This window comes from Pezoporus wallicus, unplaced genomic scaffold, assembly GCF_028554395.1.
Source record: "Pezoporus wallicus isolate ANWC-B61680 ecotype Strahan unplaced genomic scaffold, APGP_CSIRO_Pwel_v1 contig_13201, whole genome shotgun sequence".
NCBI classification, from domain to species: domain Eukaryota; kingdom Metazoa; phylum Chordata; class Aves; order Psittaciformes; family Psittacidae; genus Pezoporus; species Pezoporus wallicus.
The window spans coordinates 159757-184585 of NW_026637261.1; the positions used below are offsets into that span (position 1 = coordinate 159757).

The 24829-nt window shown below is 42.2% G+C and overlaps 1 protein-coding gene across 3 annotated transcripts in view; it reads right to left on the reverse strand.

The window, feature by feature from the left end:
* ABTB2 (ankyrin repeat and BTB domain containing 2) overlaps positions 1-24829 on the reverse strand; it is a 159448-nt gene that overhangs the window by 124415 nt on the left and 10204 nt on the right. The window contains exon 1 of one of the 3 annotated variants that reach the window (XM_057404525.1): positions 16040-17153. The exons of the other annotated variants lie outside the window; for them this stretch is intronic. Within the exon in view, the coding sequence (XP_057260508.1) occupies positions 16040-16904 (865 nt within the window). The 5' untranslated portion in view covers positions 16905-17153. Of the gene's footprint in view, positions 1-16039; positions 17154-24829 lie in introns of those variants that run through there. 3 annotated transcript variants of the gene reach the window in all.

Below are 24829 nucleotides of genomic sequence, written 5' to 3' on the forward strand. Positions count from 1 at the left end.
AACCCTGATCCTGTAGTTAGTATGTTTTGGTTTGCAGAAACAGACCATTGTATTATGCTCCTATGTAATCACAGAGCAGGTTTCTAACCAAATCACTCAATCTTTTGGAGAAGTCATCTACTGATCCCTTCTTCCACCTCAAAGCTAATCTAGGCTTTAATGGTGGATCCATTTATTCACAGTACACAGTTACCATGATTAAAATATAAGCTCTTCTGATACACCCCTGGCAGTGTTCAAGGACAGGCTGAATGGGGTTTGGAGCAACCTGGTCTAATGGAAGGAGTCCCTGTCCATGGCAGGGTGTTGGAACTAGGTGTGCTTCAAGGACCCTTCCAACTCAAAATATTCTGTGATTCTGTGGTACCATTAGGACTGCACAGGGGTTGTATAGGCAGTATATAAGAAAGACAAGGAACTTAAGAGCCTAAATAAGTTCTGTTGTAAAATGAATGTTGGGATTTTTGAGGGGAGGGAAGATGGAGAAGTTGGTTTGTTTCTCTTTTTTCCCCTCCTGGAAGACTTCCTGCAAGTGAGGCCTTTTGTCTTGGCAAGAACTGAGCAAAGAGAAGCAGCCACGATCCCAGGACAAGAATTTACACATAACTCTCATCTTGTTCCATGGTTGCTAACAGCAGCTCTTTATTTCTGTACGTATTTATATGCCCTTCCTCTACTCTTAAAAATAACTATAAGGAGAGCCAATACTTAACAAAAGTCCGTTTTGGTTTTGCTCCCTATTATAAGTTCATTTCTTAACCTGTAGATCTGAATACATATTTCTTAGCATTCCAGGCATTCTGAAATGAACAAAAGATGCAATGCATTTTTAATAATGCATGGAGGTCAAGCTAAGAGATTAATGGGTTCTTTAATATGTTACGCTGATTTTGCTCCAAAACAAGCAGCTGCTTTATATGAACTGCTTCATTTCTCTCCAACAGCAAAAAATAGAAGAAATCACTCCCACAAGAGTCCTTTAAGGCTCATGCTGTTCATCACATACCAAGCACAGAAAGTAACCTGCTGTCCCTGAGCAACAGAAGTGTCCTCAGATGAACCACTCCTATGCAATGAATACTGTACATTTTTACAGATTCTCATGAGCAGGCTCTTCTGTAACTGTTAAGATTAAGGTTGGGAAAGCGATAGATTCTTAATGCATATCCATATTCAAACCCAAAAGTTATATTAGAATTTCTCAGTTCCTAAAGACTTCGGGATGTTGGTCAATGAGAAACTGAACATAAGCAGTCTTCAGCATGCACTTACAGCCCGAAACCCAACCATATCCTGAGCTGCATCAAAAGAAGCATGACCAGCAGGTCAAAGGAGGTGATCCTGCCCCTTTACTCTGCTCTCATGAGAACCCACTTGGAGTATTGTGTGCAATTCCGGTGTCCTCAACATAAGGAGCACATGGAGCTATTGGAGCAAGTCCAGAGGAGGCCACGAGGATGCTCAGGGGCTGGAGCACCTCCCGTATGGAGACAGGCTGAGAACATTGGGACTATTCAGCCTGGAGAAGAGAAGCTGCATGGAGACCTCAGAGCAGCTTACAGTATCTGAAGAGGGCCTAACAAAGATACCAAAGAGGGACTCTTTATCAGGAATTATAGGGATAGGAAAGGGGTAACAGTTTCAAACTGAAACAGAGGAAGTTCAAGTTAGATATAAGGAAGAAATTCTTTATTGTGAAGGTGCTGATGCACTGGAACAGGGTGCCCAAAGCGGCAAATGCTCCACCCATCCCAGCTCAAGGCCAGGCTGGACAGAGCCTTCAGCAAATAGGTCTTGTGGAATGTGTCCCTGCCTACACTACGGGGCTAGAGCTAGCTGATCTTAAGCTCCTTTCCAACCCTACCCTATGATTCTAGAAGTTACTCTGGGTGACAAAGTCAGATGAAGCCAGCCCATGCAAGCTTCATGAATATTTTTAAGCAAGAAATATTATATCTCCCCCCCCAAGGGACTTGACAACAAAAGGTCTCCTACCTCTAAGCAAAACACAGATTGAAAATACAGTGACAGTAGCTTCTCACAATTGTGGAATATCAGGAGCTATAACCCACAACAGATCATTCAAATCAGCCTTACTTAATCACTCCAGCACTTCTTTGTTATGTACTCTCATCAGAGAGATACTTGGCAGCGTTCACATGTAAATCAGCAGCAGCTTTTTGGATCACCTCTATTAATGTAGAATCAGCTCAAACTTTGCAGAATGCTGATGCTTCACTAGAATGCTTTTCAGAAACACAATGCTCTGCTGAAGACTGGGGCAGATGGTTTGGCTGAGACCCTTTGCAATTTGAGAATTGTCTCTAGTCACATTTAAAATAAAAAATAAAAATCAAGTCTTTTTGAGCTTATATTACACCTATAAAAAGCAGCAGTTGCTGGAAAACACAGGGTCATGAAATAGACTGAAAATCATTGATCTCAGCCCTAGGGTTAAACGCAACCCCAGGTATTTGATTTCTAAATGGGATTAATTGGTAGCTTCAAGTCTCATTCTTGGCAGATGCATCATCACTGCATCCAGCAATATTTGGCACTGAAACATACAGACTTCACCTTACTCCTGTTTGCAGCTCTGTTCTTCCACATAGCTGAAAAGGGACTACAAACAGAACTAAGGCAAGAGGGAAGCAGTTCTTACAGCCAAATAAAAGCCATGGTTGGAAAATGCCCGAAGAACAAACCAGTTCCCTTCAGTCAGAATAAAAAACCATAGATGAGCCTGTCAGAAAAAGTTTTAGTTCGGGTTTTGCCACAAGAACTTCGCTGAGCTCCTACTCTGTCAGCCCAGAATACGCCACTACCGTGACACTTGGCGTTATTTTGCTGTTATTTCTTAGTTAAGGAACTTCTCTATAAAAATTTAACTAGAACTTGATGGAGAAACTATTCTCACTCATCATCTGTCATGGGAGCATAAAGTGACCAGTTGTACACTACTCTTCAGACACACTGGAAGCTCAGCAAACAGCACAGTTCACTACGTGCAGATTATTTTGTTTACTCTCTCATTGACAGGTAAGAAACTGTTTGCTCTCCAAAACAAGTCACCCCAGTATTCCCTGTTACAACTTGTAGTTCAAAGAAAATACATGGAATACCCTCACCCTATGGTACAGTGCTAGAAAGTGATCGAGCTCCGCTAACCGAAAGCCATCTGCATTCTTATCCCTTGACAGACCAGACACAGCTTCCTAGGGCTATACGCTGAACTCCATATGTTTGACTAGTCCACAGAACTCAGGCCCTGTGCCCCAAGCCAAAGCTCTGAGTGGTGGCAAGTCCAGGAAAAGACACATTTGACATGCCAAGACAAAACTCCATGCGGTTACTTCATGTGTGCCAGGGGCCCGATTCTCTGCTGATTTAGTCTTCTTTCAGGCCAGCATGGCCAATTCAGTGAGGGTTGAATCAGGCCCCTCGTATATAAATGGATCATTTGAAGTGATGCATGTTACTTTACATGGAAAAAATTCAAGCTTTAAAAAAAAAGAAGGCATATAAAATATAAAAGGACATTTAAAGTGAGCGCGCGCAAACACTTGGGCCAGTTTCACTCTGCGCTGCCTGTTCAGCAGAACAGATAGTCTGTTCTCTGCCTCACTTTTAACTGCAAACCTCGTACTAGCTGTGTGTATTTTGGACCCTTTCCCATCCTACCATGATTTCCTGTCTGAGTCTGCAGCCCATGGCAACAGCAGAAAATTGGAGTGCAGGCTTTGCAGATGGTGGTAGGCCAAATGCCCTGTGCCAATTTAGGATCTTCTTCCATAACATATACACTAACTTGGCTCTATGGCAAGAGTTACCTTCATGCTAATAAATTCGATTCATTTTAATGTATAAATTGCGCTTGCCTTGGGGAAGCTCTGGCCTTCTGCAATGAACATAAAAAACCACAATCACACCCCCTTACGCATACAGCACATACAGCATCGTGCTATAAAAGGAAAATGATGCTCTGAACGGCTGTCAAGGTAGAAGAAAATTCACACTGTTTTATCACCCAATTCCAGCAGGTCACAGGTCACTGGGAATGTTCAAAACCAAAGCAAAACAGTCCCTTCCCCAAATGTATTGATGTGCAGCACATACATCATCCCACAAAACAACCTAGGCTGAAAGCAGCATTTCCACATGTCAGCAACAAAAATATGAGACCAGAGATTATACACACCAGAAAAAGGTTCCAGAAATAATTCCAGGGTTGTTTTCCATTGGGAAATGTAGTGTTAAACATGAATCTTCCTCCTGTGGCTTTAATGAGAGACTCTGCATCTGGCATTGCCCGGAGAGAATGGGGGGGGGTAATGGGGGAAGGACACACCTTTTTCATGGAATTAATAATAACAAGAACATGCCAGTCACCCATATCACACTCACCGGTGCAGCTACAAAACTACCTCCATGTATAGATGCTTTAAATCCCACCTGTCTCCCAGCACACATGACAAGATATCCAGTTTTTCCATGGAGTGAACAGTCACCACCAAAGCTTCTTCCACCCTGAGGCATAAAGCCCTTAAGTTTATTACAAAGTACAAAAACAAAACTTCCTCAAACACGTGGCCTCAATCCAAGTGATTTCAGACAAAAAAAAAACAGGCAACTGCTTCAGAAAAAAATCCAGTCTTTTCTGATAAGCAAAATCATTTCTTTGCTATTGTAAGGAATCACAGACTAAAAATCTATCAGCCACTGCTATATTCCATAATGAAACTCTCTGGTCTCTCAACACTGGTCAATAAACGACTGCATTTCCCCCCCCCCTTGAGCCTAGTTCACAATTCTGATTCATTCTCTAGACTTTTTGCCTTTCTCTTCTACCTACACCATAAACAAACCTGGATACTGAGTAAAACCCCAATAAACCTAACGGAAATGGTTCCTTTCAGTCCAGCAAGATGAAGCTTTCAGGTAAGCAGCACTTCTTCCATGGATCCTGAGCCTGCTTTCAGTCATAGTTCATTGGCATCGATTCTGACAATTTCCTACTTGATGATCCCACTGTCATAACCTTCAAGCATCTTCTAAGTTCAAGCAAAAGTGAAATTCAAGTCAAAATTTCCAACTATATTGCAGAACTTTTGATAACACTTCTTGAAAAACAAAATAATAGACAAGCTTTAGAAGCCTTTATATATTGACACAGTCTGATATGGCTTATTAAAAGCAATAAAGATGGTATGTCTTGGTTGCTACTATTAGAGTTTTCCATCTTCTTGCCTCCAGCTCAATTATCACTTCAGTGAAAACATCCAAAGACACCTTATAAATTTGATATAAGTACCAGAAACCATACTAAGACCATGATGAAGCTGTATCAGTTCAACTCCAGAGGCACTTTTATGATCTCTAGACTAAACAAAACTGCCAGTGCAAGTTGAGCACAAAGCAGGGTAGGGGGTGGAGGAAAGATATCATTCAAACCAAAGAGCAGAAATTCAATGAGCAATTAAGCAGAAATTATAGCCACCCCCACAGAGGAAGTACATTTCATTATATATTATTACAACATCCATCCATCCCCAAGGTTTTGGGCAGCTCTGTGGTATTATCTCAGGAAACAGCACAAAAAAACTGAAAGAGATGAAAAGGAAACCTCTCAACCACTTTTGAGGCAGAAAGATGAGCTCTTCCGAGAACAAACTCACAGGTTGCACCAGGCCATTAAATGTTTCTTGTGACTTGTGTTACTGATTCTTCCCAAACTTAGTACAGAATAAAATACTCCAAAAAGACAACTCTGAAGTCATGCTCCAGCTCCTGGTGCACAGAGGGGTGCTCTCCACTTCCGCATGTGTGTTTCCCACCACAGGAACACCTCACCTGCTCCTCACACCAACTCCTCACCCATCAGAGAATGCCAAGATATGCACTGGTTTAGGTTAAAAGAATCTGCAGGATCATCAGTGGATCATCCAAGTGGAATCAAAGCTTAAGATGAGCAAACTGCCTAAAAGCAACTAGAAAAGTGGGGTTTTGCTTCCATCCACTCCCATATTAAGACAGGCTGAGAAAGTTGGGGCTGTTCATCCTGGAGAAGAGAAGCCGTATGGAGACCTCAGAGCAGCTTGCAGTACCTGAAAGAGCACCTACAAGGATGCTGGGGAGGGACTCTTCATCAGGGACTGTAGCGACAGGACAAGGGGTGATGGGCTCAGGCTGAAACAAGGGAGATTTACGTTAGATACAAGGAAGAAATTCTTAACTATGAGGGTGGTGATGCACTGGCACAGGCTGCTAAAAGAAGTGGCAAATGCTCCATTCCTGAAGTGTTCACAGCCAGGTCAGATGGGGCTTGGAGCAACCTGGTCTAGTGGAAGGTGTCCCTGCCCATGACAGGGGTTTGGAACTAGATGATTTTAAGGCCCCTTCCAACCCAAACCATTCCATGATTCTGTGACCTACTAGTTTTGACAGGAGTCTGTGCTGCATCAAGTATTGGGCAGCCATTTAAATAAAGCAAACAAAAACATCAAAACCCCAAAAGTTTGAAGAATATGAGGTGAAACTGGCCTAATTCCCTGCTTTAGATGCTTGCCAACATTCAGCTCTTGCCCTTCCGCTGCAACAGTAACATGCTTTATTCACAAGCAAGACAATGTAAATATTAGAAGAAAATCTTTTCACTGTCATCTTGGAACTAAGCAGGAAAAGACAGAATTATATAGGATCAAGAAAATACTAGATAATTATGCCTCTGCATTTTTATCTTCTTAATGTCCAAGTCTCAGCATAAACACACATTCATATTTTCTTCTTTATTCTCCAGGTCCCAGGCAACAAAGTACAGATTGGGCTAGGAATGAGAAGCAATAGAAGGACCCTAATAGAAGGACGGTATAAACACTAAAGAATGGGACAAGCAGATTATGTTTTCCATAGTGTTCCTTTCCTCTCATCCCCAAAATACAATAAACAGTTCCTTTGATCTTGCAAAGCCCCAGAGCAAATTTATCAGTTGTTATAAATCTATATGCACGAGCTGAAAAGCTGGCCTGAAATGTTTATTTGGCTTCAGTTCTTAGTCTGTAGCCCATGATTATAGCACAAATACCTCTTAACTCAAGCATGTTGGTGTTGCTACACAAAAACTACAGCAATTACTTAAGCACATTTTCCACAGTTTTTCCCTCTTTTTTGCTTATGTCAAGAGTTTTCCATTTTTTGGACAGAGAAAGCCCAATGCGGTCTCCTAATGAATGCTGTGACCCTGTAACACTGCAAGAAGTGTCCTGTTGGTCACTTAGAAACTTCTCTTGCTTTATTTAATATAAAATAATAATTAAAAAATAATCAGGGCTCAGACTTCATGTTCACAAACTTATCAAATAGCTGAGCTGTTAGTTGTGCACAAGATAAGAAAACAAATAGAGATGCACATTCTCAGTGTGAGACAGCACAGGCAGTGTAGGAAGAAAGCCCCATGTGAAATACATCCATGCATACTTCCCCAAGATGACTGAGAAGATGGTTTGACTTCTTCTGTCCCTGTCACCCCACACCCTGAAAGTGCTTCACACAGATGACTGAATGAACCCTTTCAGCATCCTCCAGAAGCTACTATTTTGCTCAATTCAGATGTGAAGCAGGTTAAGTGCTCGGTGAACATCAAACAAGTTCTAAGGAAGAAATGGTCCAGGCATAATAATTAAACAAACAGAACAAGATGGACAAGTGCTCAGGCTCACAACTAACCTATGAGTTGTCTGGGTCAAACCTGTACGAAGGACACCAGACAGTTTTTGCTTGGTCAACAGGAAGAAGGTAAGCACGTTCACAGCAACCCCTGTGACCTGGTTTAGTGATTCTCACAGGTTACAGTCCACAAACTCATCTCTCCTGAATGTATTTCAAAGAACTGTTTCATGTTAAGATCATAGTAAAGACCAATCCAAACAACTGCCTCCTAGAAGACCACCACAAAAACCTTCAGCTGGACTACAGTTAAAGAAATCACATCATTAAGTAATAGGCCTTGAGCAGATGAGGAGGAAGTTTACAATTCTAGGGGACTTTCATCTGCAAGTAAAATAGAAGCAAGTAGGTTTTGACAGAAAAGGATTTTCTAGCTCAGATTCCATTTAACTTGAATTGAAAGGACTGATTCTCAGTTTCCACTGCAGAAGACGGCAGCAGTTACAGCTTACCCTTGCCTCACAAGTTCCTTTCACACTATTAATTCTATCCCACATATATCATGCTCACAAAAGCTGCCACCACCACCCTAGCAGGCAGCAGACAGACACTGTAATTACAGGGTGACAAGCAACCCTGAGCCATGCCCTGCCCACAGCTGGCCTGTCCCAGCCCTGGTCTCTCCTTCCTCCAGTTGCCAAGCGTACCAAGTCACACCCGCTGTAGTCAAACCTTTCCCAGGGACCAGAATGAGCTCACAGCTCCAGCTTGGTTTGTGACCTAAGTCAGAAAGCAAGTTTGGATGTGTTTGGGTGAAAGGAACAAACCTTTCAGCATCTGTGCACCCTTCCTCTGTCTATTATTGTTTTCCTGTGATAAGGCCAAGAAGACAACTCCATTTAAAAGGCTCTCCTCACTCAGAAATATACAACTTTGAATCCTTAAATTGACTTAGATGCCTCAACAAGGTCCGACAGTTTGGTTTTAACATATCTCTTGTTATGTAAGGGAAGGAATCAGTTCTGTTGAAATATTTTTGTCCCAATTTGTAAATTAAGAAAACATGAAGCCACCCATTGTACTGGCTTTGCCATTGCCTCAGGCTTACTTCAATTTAACCAAATGCCACGTTAGGCACTTAAGTTCAAAACAACATGTAAATGAAGCCTATTGAAACAAGAGCAGCATCAGAAATTACTTTGTTCATAAGCTTGAATTCTCATAGTTCAATGGGAGCAAACGGACATTTTCTTCTGCTGACTGCTGCTGGAGTTGAATTTAGTCAATGAGAGAAGTTTTTCTTTGTGTCCAGAGTGTGAAATTGCAAAGTCCTGAGCCTGGAAAATGTGAAAACGTTTAGAAACAGGGACCGCATATATTGCTTTGAAAACTTAGTACTGACTAAATGCAAAATGAAGGCTAAAATGTAAATGAAGAATTGTTTTGATCTTGTTACTAAACATGAAGAATAAAGACTGCCGAGGGATTTGCGGGGCACTGTCAGTATCTAGTGGGTTTACTGTGTTTAGAAGCCTGTTTCTCTTCATTTGAATTCTGCTGGCACAACGGACAAACTGCTCAAGATAAACACCTGTTCATGTTAAAGTTCACTGAAAGAAAGGACAACATACTGACTTGGTGAAGATCACAGGATTAATATAACCTTTAGCCTTATTTTTGCAGTTTACAGAATCACAGAATGGTCTGGGTTGGGAAGGACCTTGAGATCATCTGGTTCCAACCCCCCTGCCATGGGCAGGGATGCCTCATACTAGACCATGTCACCCAAGGCTCTGTCCAGCCTGGCCTTGAACACTGCCAGGGATGGAGCATTTACCAGTTCTCTCGGCAACCTGTTTCAGGGCCTCACCACCCTCACAGTAAAGCACTTCATAGAATCATAGAATAGTTAGGGCTGGAAAGGGCCTTAAGATCATCCAGCTCCAACCCCCTGCCATGGGCAGGGACACCTCACACTAAACCATGTCACCCAAGGCTCTGTCCAATCTGGCCTTGAACACTGCCAGGGATGGAGCATTCACGGTTTCCCTGGGCAACCCATTCCTGTGCCTCTCCACCCTCACAGTAAAGAACTTCTTCCTTATCTCCAACCTGAACTTCACCTGTTTAAGTTTAAACCCATCACCCCTTGACCTATCACGACAGTCCCTGATGAAGAGTCCCTCTCCAGCACTCATGTAGGCCTCCTTCAGACACTGAAGGGGGCTCAGGGCTGTTCTGAGGTCTCCACGCAGCTTCTCTTCTCCAGGCTCAAGTGCCCAATGCTCTCAGCCTGTCTTCATACAGGAGGTGCTCCAGCCCCTGATCATCCTCATGGCCTCCTCTGGATTTATTCCAACAGTTCCATGTCCTTTTTATGTTGAGTACACTAGAAATGCACACAGTGCTCTATGTGGGGTCTCATGAGAGCAGAATAGAGGGGCAGGATCACCTCCTTCGACCACTCCTTTTGATCACCACGAAGATCCTGCGATTAAGCTCCCAAGCAGGCACTTTTGAGCTTCAGTTCTTTCCAAAGTTATTTAAATGCTTGAGTCCTAAGCCCATAAGTGAATTCTATAGTCTATTTTAAGTAAGCATTTCTAGTAGTTTACTTAGATTTCATACAGAGGGCTTTATAAGATTAAACATTTCCCTTGCAGTGTTGCATACTCATATGCTACAATACCAAGCTACGGAAAGGGACAAAAAAAACAGAAACAGATAAGGAAGGAAGCTGTAAACGGACCATTAACTGAACCAATTGAATCATATCAGGTACATCAGCAGAAATAAATCATTACAACATGAGAACGTGACAACAACATAACTACCCAAACAAGATTTTTCACTGTAAAGAAATCTTTCATCTCAACCCCATTATCGAAACACAGTTTATTCAAAATTCACTGCCACTCTATGATACTATTGCAGTTAGCTTTGGAATAGCCCAAATAAGGTAGGATTTAAGATTTCAAACCAACTAGAACATATACAATGTCCATGCAGTGTTTCAGGAAAGAAGACACTATTTGTAAAGCTTGAGATAAGTTAGGGAAGTTCACCAACAACCAGATCAGATGAGTTCAGGCTTCAAATCGCATAAGAAATTAGATGGGGTGCAAAGGAAAAATCTCCACTCTGGTGGCTAAGTTCAGAAAAGTCAGCCTGAAAAATGAATAAATAGATATTAAAATCCCAAAACACTGCTAGAACTTAGGGTTCTACATACCAAGGATAAAATTCTGTCCTGGCCTCCAATGTATTTGTTCTGTTCAAAACCCTTGCATTAGCAGTAATAACTGACTTCAGCCTTGACACAACAGGTCACAGACTTTTCCCTGCAAGAGGTTCCTTCTTCGCAGGCCTAGCTCCACAGTTTCACAGGGTTAAGCCATCACTGATACTCCACTTGAAATCCAAATATCAGCATTTGCTACTAATGGCTATACACTGAAGGAGTTTCAGCACTTCACCGTAACCAACTGAAAGGATACAAATTCTATTACCATGGTGTAATATCAGCAATTTGAAGGCATTTAAGGCAGCATTATAGCTTCATTAATGAAGTTTGCCCTTATAATCACCAAATAAAACATATATACACACATAAAGCCCACTATGAGGGGGATGGGATGGGGGAAGCATTTTAGCTTTACTTGATCTACCCTTTAACATAAGCAAGATGAATATCTGCAGATGTTTGTATTTCTAATTGTGCACCTAGTGGTTTGCCTTTGTAGAAGAGGTAAGCATGTATATACAAGCACTAACATTTAGGTTTAAAGAATTTGTCCCTGTGGGTTTGTGGATATAAATCTAAGCCCTTGAACATGTAGGAGTAGAAGGACACAAGGTATGCTGGGGGTACATTTGCAGAGGTGAATGAAGCCATAGTTTGAACGGGATCAGAGCTACAAGCAACTCATCTCACATGGAAACCTGCACGTAGGTCTATCAGCCCTGCCCAGGAATTCCCAGAAAGCAATATTGCTTCAAATGACAGCTTCAGATATGCCAACACAGAAGACAGAGGCACTTGTTTAGTATATGGTTTTAAATGATTCACAAACCATCTGTGGCACTGCTGTATTTGCCTTCTATTTCTACTCCACTTGGTTTATTGATTGCATTTGCAGTTCTCTTCCCCAAAATGCCCCCCCTTCCAACATGCAGTTTTTCCCCTGAATAGTTGTGGAGCTGATAGCTTATTAAAATTGATGAGGCTCTTTATGAGCACACCAGTTTGTTCAGTTCAGATAACAAAAGGACAGTCTAAGTTATTGAAATGCCATACATTTTTTTTCCCCTGCGCTGGATTTCAGTACAGTACCATGACTACACTGAAATAATCATTTCAGATCATTTTGGTAACTAGAAAAATGACTTTTTAGAATGGCACAGTTTAAAAATCCTCAGTATTAAAAAACAGATGTAATTTTTAACCTCTATTAGTGAGAAATAGAAGAGAAAATGGGATTAGGTTGTGATACTAAATCCAAAGTCCACACTTGACAGGGTGTGCCACAGTGTGTAGCATCAGAGGACAAAATTCATTCCCGGTCTAATTTTATAGAGTTCAAATCATTCCCTCCCACCCCGAGTAAAGATCACATATTCCCCCTCAACCTCTCTCTAAGAAAAATGCCTCAAGACACAAATAGAGCTTCTTTCAGCCTTTGTTTCTACAAGCAAACAGCTGATTTCTGGATTAGTTTGTACACACAGAGCTTCAAGTTTTTCAGGTAAGAAGAACGCGAAGAAACAGTGCTACCAAGTTAAATTCTCCCTCCCCCGCCCTTTTCTTTCCTCCCCACAAACACATCTGTCAACACTTACATCTACAGAGCACCAGGATGTGCTGATGCATTAAATAGCCCAGCAGGTGAACTGGCTGTCGCAGGAGTGTTTGGCAATAACCCCATAGTTAAGTACAATGTAAGTGCTGCAGTTAATAGGGCAGTAACATCAGAATGGATTTACAGTGCTGACAGTTCAGATTCTAACACCAAACACAGGAACATCAAGCAAAAGTATCACATTCCCAAATTAAGTTTGTATTTTCTGTCATCTCCCAGTAAACATTTTAAATGAATAGGCTATTTCAAATTAGCATGTCTCAAAATCCCTGTGAAACTACCAGATGCATTATCTACTTTAGTTGTATCAAAGCAATGCACATCCTGTATCTCCATATTGATAGGACTTTGTTTTTTACCTTCCACTGGGAATGCTGTTCAGTAGCTGCTTATCATTTTTGCTGATGTTGTTTCATTTTCTTTCAAGCTTTCCATCGCATTATTTTTGCAACATCTCACCTAGACCCCGTCTAAAACCACTTTGTTCTCGGAGGCGTTAACACACCCAAAGAGCTTTACAGAACTCCTTCGTGCCAGAAGCTCAGATTATGTTCCATCATCTCAGTTCCTTCATCCTTCCCGAGGCAGAGACCGAGTCCCAAGTGTGAAGCCAGAACTCACACTGAAGCAGAAAATGTCTCCTGGAAGCAGCAGTCAATTAAAGAACAGCTTCACACAAAGGGTGAATAAATAAGCCACAAGTTATTATTTACTTGAAAATAATATTAAAATTCCCCTTAAGCATGTAGAGTTTTAAAGTCTGAATCAACACCTGGTGTGTGAAGGGTAAACACATTTGTTGCAATACAGAGTATTAAGCTTTCAGCCTCCAAAGCCTTCAGAGTAGTGACCGGACTATATGGTCTTGATGGGAGATTAAGTCACTGAAGAAATACAGGTCTAAACCTCAGTCTCTTGGAGATTTGATGAAGATTTATATATTTACTTACTGTTTCTTAGATGCCAAAGCAGCACATTATCCTGATCTAATAATGAAAATGATATTCAATAGATCATAATGCCAGAAAGGCCCATTATGATAATCCAGTGCAATCTTCTGTATAGTACGCTGCCGTGGATTTCATCCAGAGATTGCAATGCTTGACTGGAGTTAGAACTTAACCTCTAAGTGCTTTTTATCACTAACATCAAACTCGGTGCTATAAAACAAAACCCAAATACATGCCAAGTTCACAATTTACAAACACTCCATTAAAATTTTCTTACTAGAAAAGCCATAAAAATGACAGTAAAGCAAGTTTTCCTTTTCCTTATACTGGAATATAGCCAGTTATTTTACCACTAGATCTACCTCAGATTTAAATTAATGTAAAAGACAAGATCATTTGAAAGCACTGAGGAGCATGATGTGAATGCTCCTCATTTACAATTCCTATGGGGAGAAGAATAAAGAAGTTATTTCAAGCTTTTTTGCATCCCGATAAAACCATTTGTGGTCTTACAACTGCAAGAAAAGCCATTTAGAAGATTCACTGACTTGTGTCAGGTAAAATACTAGTGACAGACTGTCACAGGAGATCACAGGATACCTTCATGTGGGGGTTTATTCAATTTTCAGACTTAAAAAATGCATTCAATTATCGACAGAATTGATCTGAAAGACAAGGACAACAAAAGAGGCAACAGAAGCCAATCCTTCTGTGGCCAGCAACTGCTGGGTATGACACTCCGCAGCCGTTATCATAACTGACCATTTGGTGGTTTGAATATTTATAAGCATTTCCCTGCACTGTCACTCTTGTCCCCATTGAACACCAGCTTCCATTCAATCACTGCCATTTTCCCAAGATTTCTCTGAAGAAAAAAAGGCACTGAAGGACTGACTTCCTCTCCATTTTACATGCAGAACCTGTGTGGCAGAAGCAATGAGCAGAGAGGTGCGTGTTTTACTATACAGAACAACACCATTTTACTCCAGCTTCCCTAAATAGGGACAAGCGAGGGAACCGAGTCCTCTTTTGGGACCTGGTGACAAGTACTCCCATAGTATGCAAAGAATTCTGACAAGTGTTTTGGCAGAGTACAAGCCATCCTCATACCTCTATAGTCTTAAGAACTTGTAGTTAAAAAAGTAGATGTCTCCGACTTTGAAAGTTACAGTTATGTCTTGTACCAGTGCCAAGAGCACATCCCAAAGGGCTCTTCACATTTATTTCACATACCTTTAGTAACACTGACAGTAGACTGAGGGCAGGTAGAGCGCACAGAGAGGTTTTGCGAGCACCGTAAGAGCAGCCATCCTCTTACGTTGTAATTTAAACCAGGTTGACCCATGGGGTCAGTCCCTGCACCTATCCACTAGTCATCTGCATCACGATGTTTCTGCTTTGGTCTAGGATAAGTGCAGGAAATCAATGCACCCAAGGGGAAGAGTCAGCCCTTCTCTGACAAAGCATTTCAGTACAAATACGCCTAAAGTATATTTGTTCCTCAGAAAATCCTCTCCTTTAACTAATTTTCACCAAGAGCTTATCTTTTGAAGAGGACCAAGCCACTAGGGTTTACGGAGTTAAATCATAAAGGTATTATGCATGGAATATCTGACCGTAACAACGAGGTTACAGCAGAAGTCATGCAGCTGTGTGTGGTGCACAGAAGAGTTTTCCAAATTGAACACTTCTCCAAGTTTTCCATGGAAAATACACGGCACTCCTCAGTGTGACAATGCAAAATAAGCAGCGCAGCTCCTGAGCAGAACTGTCATGACTTAAACCTTCCAAACTGCTCCTCAGTCTCACAGGCAGACGCCAACATTCCTCTATCTGCTTATTTGCTTAACTGTTCAAAAAGGCTGCTTTCTAAACAAATTACAGAGGTAAGTACCTTAATGCCATGTTATTCTCATTACTGAGGCACCAGCCCGCATACTCGCTTTGGCAAGCCAAGCACAGGCTCTTGTTTGTTGCACAAGTGTAATTACAACACAGGTTTCTGCTAAACTAGAAGGAAGTCTAAAGTAACACTGATGTGTAGTTACGAGTTTTTGCTCAGAAACTGAATTTTACTACCACAATAAATGAATGTTGTTTTCCCTCTCCAGGCTGTTTGTGAGACTAACCTCTTTATACTGAAATTACAGGAGACTTGCTACAATCTAAATTTTGTTTAAAAACAATAGTGGTATTTTATGAAGAGCTGCTTGTAAAGCAATTTTCACCTAATGGTTACGGCGAAGTGTGTTTACACGCCAGTTAGAGTAAAAATGCTCAAAACAGCAGCTGGGAGAAAGTGAAGAGACATTTGTTAGGACAACAGGGCTTGGTTTCCCACAGCCTCTGCACCTTTTCTAACTGGTACATCTTAAGAATAAAGCAGGATCTTTCTTGCCTTGTAACACCATCATGTCTGCTTTACACACACACACACACACAAACCACAACCAAGATGCAATTCAGAGGAAAAGAAAAACCCCAACAAACCCCCAAATCCATAGGGATCAATGATCATCGTAAATTTTACTGGTATGAAGACTAGATATGGTAAAAGCTGGATCTTACCATTAGCGTTTTTCCCACAGATGAGATGCTCGTAAGGTTGCAGCACTCCCCAAAGTTCAGCATCATTGTTGATAACCATCTCCAAGATTTCAGCTGAGATCTCCCCTCCTCCACCATCTGGGCTCTGACTTGCCAAAACCCTAGCTTTAATCTCTTCTACAAGGTTTTCCATGCAGGCGGTTAAAGAGATGGCTGCATATTCATGGATCCTAACTGAGATCCTGGTGTCCACCATCCACCTGAAAAACCTCCCCACTGAGAAGGTGAGGCCACATCTGGCTGATTTACCTTTCCTCAGTCCATCTCCAGCACTCATGCTGTACAGAGAGAGAGCCTTGACGGTGGCCAAGACACAGCTTTCTGACAGCGACCAGCTCTGGATGAGCTTGATAGCACTCTGCACCTCAAACCTGGTGCACTTGGAGTGCATCACGCTGAGCCGCTGAGCTTCCCTGGAGACCCTGATCAAGGCGCGCCTCAGTAACTGCGAGAGCCGCCTGACAGCTTCCTGAGAAAAGGTTCTGGTGTTGCCATCTCCCTTCCCTTTTCGGAGTATTTTTCCAATGTCTTCATCAGTCCAAGGGTATTCCTCTAGATCCGGCAGCTTAGGACACTTGGAAAAGATATCTGCGACCTCGGGGTCTTCCGGCAGAACAGTGTTCACGGTATCCCAGCTGTTATTCCTACTGTTCATGGAGCCCGAGTAGTACCACCAGTTGCCTCTGTGCTGAGAAGAGGTGAAGGCTTGGGAGTTGGACTTGGAAGAGGAGAGACTAAGGGACCTGCAGGAATCCCCTGCCCCATAACCAGAGTCCAAAGTTAAATCCTCCAGGGTCTTCAGAGTAGAGCTGTATATCCCAGCCATAGGAAAGACGGGTTAAGCCAACGGCGAAGAGCACGAAAGGTGAGCCTGGCGCAGATCACTTCTGCTCCTACCGACCCAGAGCCACCCGCCACACCAGCGGCGCGGGAGGATTTGCAGCACAGCGAGCAGGAGCCCTCCCCGCACGCCGGCTCCGCCGAGGGCCGGCTACCTCCATCCCGCAGGGACGCTGCCTTCAGCCATCCTCAGGCTCGGTGGGGCGGCAGCGGGGAGCGAGAGGCCGCCAGGCAGGGCGCGGGTCCGCCGCAGGTCTGCCGGGCGCCCCGCACGGCCACATGCAAATGAGCTGCGGCGAGAAGCACCAATCAGCCACGCCGGCCGAGACCGTCTACGCCAATGAAACTCCAGCTGGGCGGGTAATATGTAAATACTACCGTGAGGGGCGGGGCCTACCGGTCAGTGCCGGGGCTCCGGCGGCTTTGCGAAGCGGGCGACGACGGGCGGTCCGCTGCCGCTGGCCCCGCTGGGCAGCTGCCCGCCCGCCCTGCGCAGCTCTCGGGATGGGCCCACAGCAGGGACCGGGCTCTGTGGCGGCTCCCCGGGGTGAGGGTCGCGCACGCCTGGCCCCGCGGGGGTCACCGCATGAATGGGGGATTGTGCGGGAGGCCGCGAAGCCGGTGCGCCAGCTGCTGAAAGGAGCCTTTGTGCAGCAGTTTACACAGCCCTGACCTTGAACCGGGAGCTGGGTACGGAACGGAGGTGCCTGGTTTGTTTCTCCCGTCCCTCCGCCCAAGCGCGGGGCCTGCCCGGACCGAGGGCTCCCCCCTTCGGCTGCACCGAGAGAAAGGATGGCGGCGGAGGAAACAGAAACTTCATCCCAACCCATTAGGTTCTCACGTTCTTCTAGTTTAACCTTTAAATGCAGTTTTCACACCTTTCTTGAAGAAGTATACCCTCCAAAGAGCACAAGTCCGCTACTGTCTACTGCCACCCGAACCTGAGATCCCAGGCAGAGACATTCTCCTTCCATGAGCCTCTGGATTACATTGGCAATAGGGGACAACATGGAGAGCAAAGGCAGCCAAGAGTCCACATTGTTAACGCTTAGCCTCTCTTCAGTCCTCCGTACATGAAACTGCAGCAACTGACGTTATTAAGTGACAGCTTTTTTGCAAACATTGATTTTTCGAACAGCTTTCTTATTTACAAACAACACTTGACTTACGGTGCATAGGATGCACAGAAGCTTTATGCTCATTTGCTCTCTGAAATTACATTTGATACTTAAAACCTCGTGCCCAGTTGTATGAGGCCGAAAGATTTCACTTGAACTAATCTACTCTTGTATCAGTAAGCTGATGGCGATGACACAACACAGCAGTGAACACATCAAATGCTTTGACTTTGTTGTGGTGGTGGTTAAAAAGGCACATTTTAAAACTCCAAAGGTAAATATATTACAGTCACACTCAGAGCAGCAGCCTGTTCTCGGCGTGAAATACTTTCACTTAACAACTGCTTGCAACAGAGGAAGCAAAAGGGTTGCAACCACACCAGTCTGGCCTGGAGTGCGGTGCCACCATACGAAGGCTGCAGGTAGTGAATGCTTGGAGCAGATCTTTTACTTGTACACTTGCGGTCACAGGATCAAGCAGCTTCTGCTCATACTAAAAGCCAAAGTGCTTAACAGGCCCTAGTGACTTCACAGTTGGCCCTCCAAACTTCTTTTTTTTTTTTTTTAACATCTTCTTTCATCTCTCTTAGCTCTAAGTCCAGCTATAATTCACTGCTCTTTTGACTGCTTTTTCACTCCTTCTGCCCACCAATAGACAGAAATTGTCTATTAAAACCAGATGCAACTCTCCCAAAGTCATCCCAAGTTATTTAAAAATCGTAACACCTCAGCACTTCATTTGTGCCCCACTGTCAGTTCAGAAAGAGGTATTTTTATTACACAACTCTAGTATCTCAGTTTTTTTCCAGATCAAAGCTAACTCTGTTATTTTGTCATGTTTTTCAGGCTTGGGCTCTATTTTGCAGAGTTTCAACTCCAACAAAGACAACACATCTGGCAGTACATGGAGTAAATAGCTGTCTGGATGTATGAGAGGCAGTTCCTGCTTCAAAGCAGAGCTTTGCCCCTGATGCATTCAATCACTACTTCGTGTTTCCACTCTCACATCTGTGTTTAATCCTATATATTAGGTACTGGGGACTACTGCAGACTTCTTAACTGGGACTTCTGTTACATTGCCATGTGCTTTCTATCCCTCACATCCAAACATCTCTCCACTGCCTCCTCAAAACAATGGTATTATTACCTCTTAGTACTACCTGTAAGTTCCTTGGCCACATCTCTAAGGTAACACACAGAAGAGTCATCTCGTCATGCTGAACTCTACACAAATGGGAAGGAGGCAGTGAGACCAAGCTCTACCACCTCTTTCTCACTAAAAAGCCTTTGTGAATTCTTTTGGGATGCCTCTTTGCCAAAGCTTTCTCTAAAATTCATCCTTAGGATTCATCTCAGGCATAAATTGCCACTGAGAATCACATCGTTGGCCAAAGGGAACTTGATGTTATTTGGGAAAACTCCAGCTGTGCAAGTCCTTGGTATTCCTACAAGTCATTTCTTACCTTTTTCTTTCTCACACCTCTCCCATTCTCCCCCAGAGTTTGTTATTCCTACCATTCCAAGTAATTTGACAATACAAAAATAATCCAACTGAACAAGCAATGTCTATTTTCATACTCCCCTCAGGCCACGTTTTCTCACTGTTAGGAGTTACATTACTTCCTGTTTGTAGAATTACACATGTAGTATTTCCTTATACAATAACACTTTGCCCAATAAATCCTTCTCTCTTTCTACTGCAAAGGCCTTTCCCAATGACAAACAGAAGCCCCCAAGCACAGAAAGGATATTCCTTGCTGAAGACTTAACCTCAAAATCCAAGATATTCAACGTAACAAGGACAAAACTGGTGTGGGAGGACAAGGAGCACACAACAAGGGTTCTCTAATAGCACTTCTTATTTCCATATTCATTACTTTTCTGTGACCAAACAAGCTCATCATGCACTCTGTGCTCTTCAATGATAATTCACTGTCTGTATGAGAGAAGTGGAAATAGATAATTTGGTAACACATTTCCAAGAACAGTTAAAAGAATCACGAGGAGGAAAAAAATAGTTTCTTTATATGGAGAAGAGGAGAATAGTTCACTTTCAGAGCAGATGCATATATTTGTAACAAAACTATAGACTATGTTATGAAAACTGAGGTATATTTTCCACAAAGCAATTACCCTGCTGGGCTAACACAAAATTGCCAACCCAAACACTCAAGATTACAAGACATCAAGACACTGATAAGAATATCTGAACATTCCCTGATTTATAAGGCATGGGAAGTATTTGGCTCTTTTGCATATGTTTCAAGTGGGGTATTAGGGATCACAAGTTATTTTCATACAATAAAAGTCAACTTTCTATAGACAGATTTCCTCATAATCATTTCTCTCCAAAATTAAGGAGTTAAGAAAGTAGAAGGTATCAGGAGACTTTTAGGAATACAGGGAAAACAGATAAAGGATGTAACAGTGGAAGTCCCATAACAAACAAAACCATTCAAGAAGCCCCATTTTCCTTTATGCGAAGAATTCAGATACAAGTGTTATTCTAACTGTGGCACATTACAGACTTTGACAGTTTTAAAACTCCAAATTACATCAGAAATAATTAGAATAAAAACGCAGCAGCAATCTCTGATATGCACATAGCAACTCAACAAATAGCAAACCCATTTCAGAAAATAATCAATCCCTTGGCTTATTTTTTTGAGGAAATGTAACAGTCAATGTACAGAAATGTAAAGCCCCCTAAACTTAACCTGTGCCAAGAACTCCAAATGAATACTTTTTAAAGTCACCTATAACTAATGTTACTTATTCGAACCACAAAGTTCAGCATATTCCTGGAAAATAATATTCATACACAGACAATTAATCAGCATCAACACCCTTTAACACCTCATCCCATATGAGCTTATTTTACTCACTTGAAGTAAAGATGACTCAAACTCGTTCACCAGGAAAAAAGGGAAAAAATAACTAACAATTATCCTCAGGAAACCACTCAAGAAAAGTGTTTTAGCGAAACCAAACCACTGAAGCAGTAACTACTGAGCACCTGAGAGAGGAGCCCTTTCCAAGCCTTATTTACTGCAGCTGTGTTAGGAAGCCTCAACTGTGAAGCAGGCTTCGACATGACTTACTTCCATGGTTACTGCAGGTGAATCTTGTATCAGGTCTAAATCAAATGCCCCCAAAGATAGGGTTACTGCGGGTAAGAGAACACATCTTGCACATTTTCAAAGCAACACTGATGGAGAGATAACCTAGAGCTGGTGTGTTCTGTACAACACAGCAAAATCCCATCCAGCAAAGGCCCTCAATTTTTTTGTCTGACTAGAGCTGATGGTCCAGCTCAGTAAGTTACGGAATACTCACTGCTGACCTCACCCACTACCAAGTAATAACAGAGGTACAAGCTGTATCGATGCTGAAATGAAGCCTTTTTCCAATATAGAATCATAGAATGGGTTGGAAAGGACCTTAAGATCATCCAGTTCTAGCCCTCCTGCTATGGGCAGGGATGCCTCACACTAGACCATGTCGCCCAAGGCTCTGTCCAGCCTGGCCTTGAACACTGCCAGAGATGGAGCATTTACCACTTTTTTGAGCAACCTTTTTTCAGTGCCTCACCACCCTCACAGTAAAGAACTTCTTCCTTATTTCTAACCTGAACTTCCCCTGTTTAAGTTTAAACCCATTACCCCTTGTCCTATTAATACAGTCCCTAATGAAGAGTCCCAATATGCAGTAAGTCAGCTCCTTTCCCCATTCATTTTGTGCAGAATGGTCTTTTCAAAGGTTCTAATACTTTCAGAATGTCCTCTAATGTAATAATTTCAGACTATACTAATCAGTAATTCACTGGTAAACTCACTTGATAGCACTAATGAAGATTTTAAAAGAGAACACAGAATCTCAAAAAGGTAGAATTTCAGGCCAAGTCTTTGTTCTTCAGAAGGCTCAGAAATACTAATATCCCTTGTGTAAACTTGCCAGGTATTTAGAACTCACTGAAATCTTCTATGGAGAGTACGGTGAAGAAATCTTCAAGCTTGCTGGTAATCAATAGTGATCTGACCTTCTCCCTGTCTTGGTTTTAGCTATGATCTAGCATAGTCTAAAACTACATCTTGCCATTAACAATTCCACAGAAATGCTCCTGCCTACTTTCTCTACTCTGATGAAAGTCTAATAAAAGACCTTACCTGTCCTTATATAAGTTCCCTCATTGACATCCTCAGACTGTAAATTCAAACAGAATTTCTATTTAAAAAAGGTCACTCTTAATTTCTTTATTTTTCAGTAAGGTAAATCTGTTTAGCACAGAAAATCAGCACAGATCCACTTTTCTGTTGTTTGCAATGATAGATAAGGTACTACCTCTCAAAATGATTACTGTCAAGGAATAAGGGGTCATGTCTATCATGACTAATAGCTGTTAAGCAAGACCAAGTAAAATACTTCGATTGCTGAAGATCTTATACAACATCATGCTTCTGACACACATTTTCAGATATGAAAAGCATAAGAAACACTGAGAATTCATTAAAATGTCCTCTCTACTTTCAAAAGCTGCTTTTTGCAATAGATATAATTAGAGAGATAAGGAATTTGGAGTGCAATCTCTGTGCATGTGTACAGCAGATTGCTGAGATGAATATAGAAATGGTTTGCTGCTGCTGTGCAGACAGCTTAACTGGCCAACTGTGCTCCTCCAGAAGTCATTCAAAGCAACTAGCTACAAACTGGTCAGCCTCATCTTTACCCATGGGAAAGAAATGGAACAAATAATCCTGGAAACCATTTGCAAACATGCTGAGGACAAAAAGGTGATTTAGAGTAGTCAGAGTTGATTTATGAAAGGGAAATGATACCTGACTAACCTGACAGCCTTCTGTGATGAAATAGCTAGCATGAGGGATGAGGGAAGAGCAATTGATGTTTATGTTCACTTCAGCAAGGCTTTCAACACTTGCTGAAGCGTAACATCCACTTGATGATTGTAACATCCTCATTGGCAAATTGATGAATAATGGCCTAGATAAGTGGTCAGGGAGGTAGACTTAAAGTTGGTTGACCTGCTGGGCTGAAAGGCTTGGGAGCAGCATCACAGAGTTGAGCTGGAGGCCAGTTGGCAAGTTTGCAGGTGGTAAAAAAAATGTGAAGAGTGATTGATGCAGCTGGTGCTGCTATTCAGAGGGCACTCAACAGGCTGAAGAAATTACCAAACAGGAATCTCATGAAGCTCAACAAAGGTAAGCACCAAGCCCTGCAATCTAGGGAGGAATAACTCCATGTATCTGGAGGCTGAAGAGCTGGAAAGCAACTTTGGATAAAAAGACCTGGGGTTCTGGTGGAAAACAAGTTGAATGCGAGCTAGTTGTGTGGAAGGAGTTGATTCTCCCCTCTTCTCTGCACTGATGAGACACATCTGGAGTGCAAAGTCCAGTTCTGGGCTCTCCAGGGCAAGAGAGACATGGGCATACTGAGCTAGGCTGTCAAAGGGACACCAAGATTATTAAGGGACTGGAGTTTTTGTCAGTTAATAAGAGGCTGAGAGACCTGGGACTGTTCAGCCTGGAGAAGGTGTCAAAAGTATCTTTGTGTATAAATACCTGATGGGAACAGAGTAAAGAAGGTAGGTTGTTCTTGGTGGTGTCCAGTGAAGGAACAAGAAGCAATAGAACCAAACAGAAATACAGACCAAATCCACTGAAACATTAAAGCCCTCCCACTTTTTACTGTGAGGGTGGTAAAACACCAGCCCAGGTTGCCAGGGGAGGTTGTGGAGTCTCCATCTTTGGAGATATCCAAAACCAGACTGGATGCAGTTCTGAACAACCTGCTTTGAAGGTTGGACTAGCTGATCTCCAGAGGTGCCTCAACAGTTCTGTGACTTTCTGAATCCTGCTTTTTGCACTGTGAGGGACACCTAGGTGAACTCTTTTGGGCACAGCATTCTAAAGTCAGGTCCTCTGCCTATACTAGAAATCCCTGTCTTCGTTAGTGTTTCTAACACTGCTGCTGAATCCTCTTATCTTCAAATGTTTCCAGTTAGTTTTCAGTCTCCCTTAGCTGAGCACAATCTCTCTTAATTCAGCACACATTTTACAGGTAAAGACATCCTTAAATCAAACTTTCTGAGAATGAAAGTGATATCAAAGATGCTTTCTACACTTGTTAGATGCAGGAAATAGCCTCCTTCCTCAATAGTTGTTTTATCTATAATGCATTTATTCCATGTGTGTTTTGAAAACATTTTGAAGCAGGAAAAACAAGCAAATCTTGTGACATTTCACCTAATTTGAAATGCATTCCTCAACAAACATTGAAAATTTCTGCCCAGAAATTTGGAGGTAATATAAAAATACTTCTTCTAAATGCATCAGACAACTGAACAGGTGTTAATAGAAGGCCTTATTTTGGGAGATTATGGAATGGTGAAAATTATGAAATACTTTTGATCCTTTTTTCCTATGAATAACACAACAAAATGATTGCGATGACAAAGGGTAGAGAAAACTGTCAGAATAAGAAAAACCTTATGAAAAATGCATAAAATTCCAGGCTTATAACTTGGTACTGTATCAGACTTTCTCAGTCACTAGCAGCAAGGTCTTACCAGTGACAGTTAGTGAGGGAATCATATCAAATGAAGGGGATAGAAGAGTATTTGTTTAATCACATGACATTATTCAAGGCAAATGGTGCACTGAAACTTACCAAGGCCTATTTTCCCACTACTTCTCATTTCAGCACTTCCTGTTAATTAAAATTTTACAGTGCCTGCATTACCAAAATAGCTGCAAATAATGATGATGTTCTTCAGCAT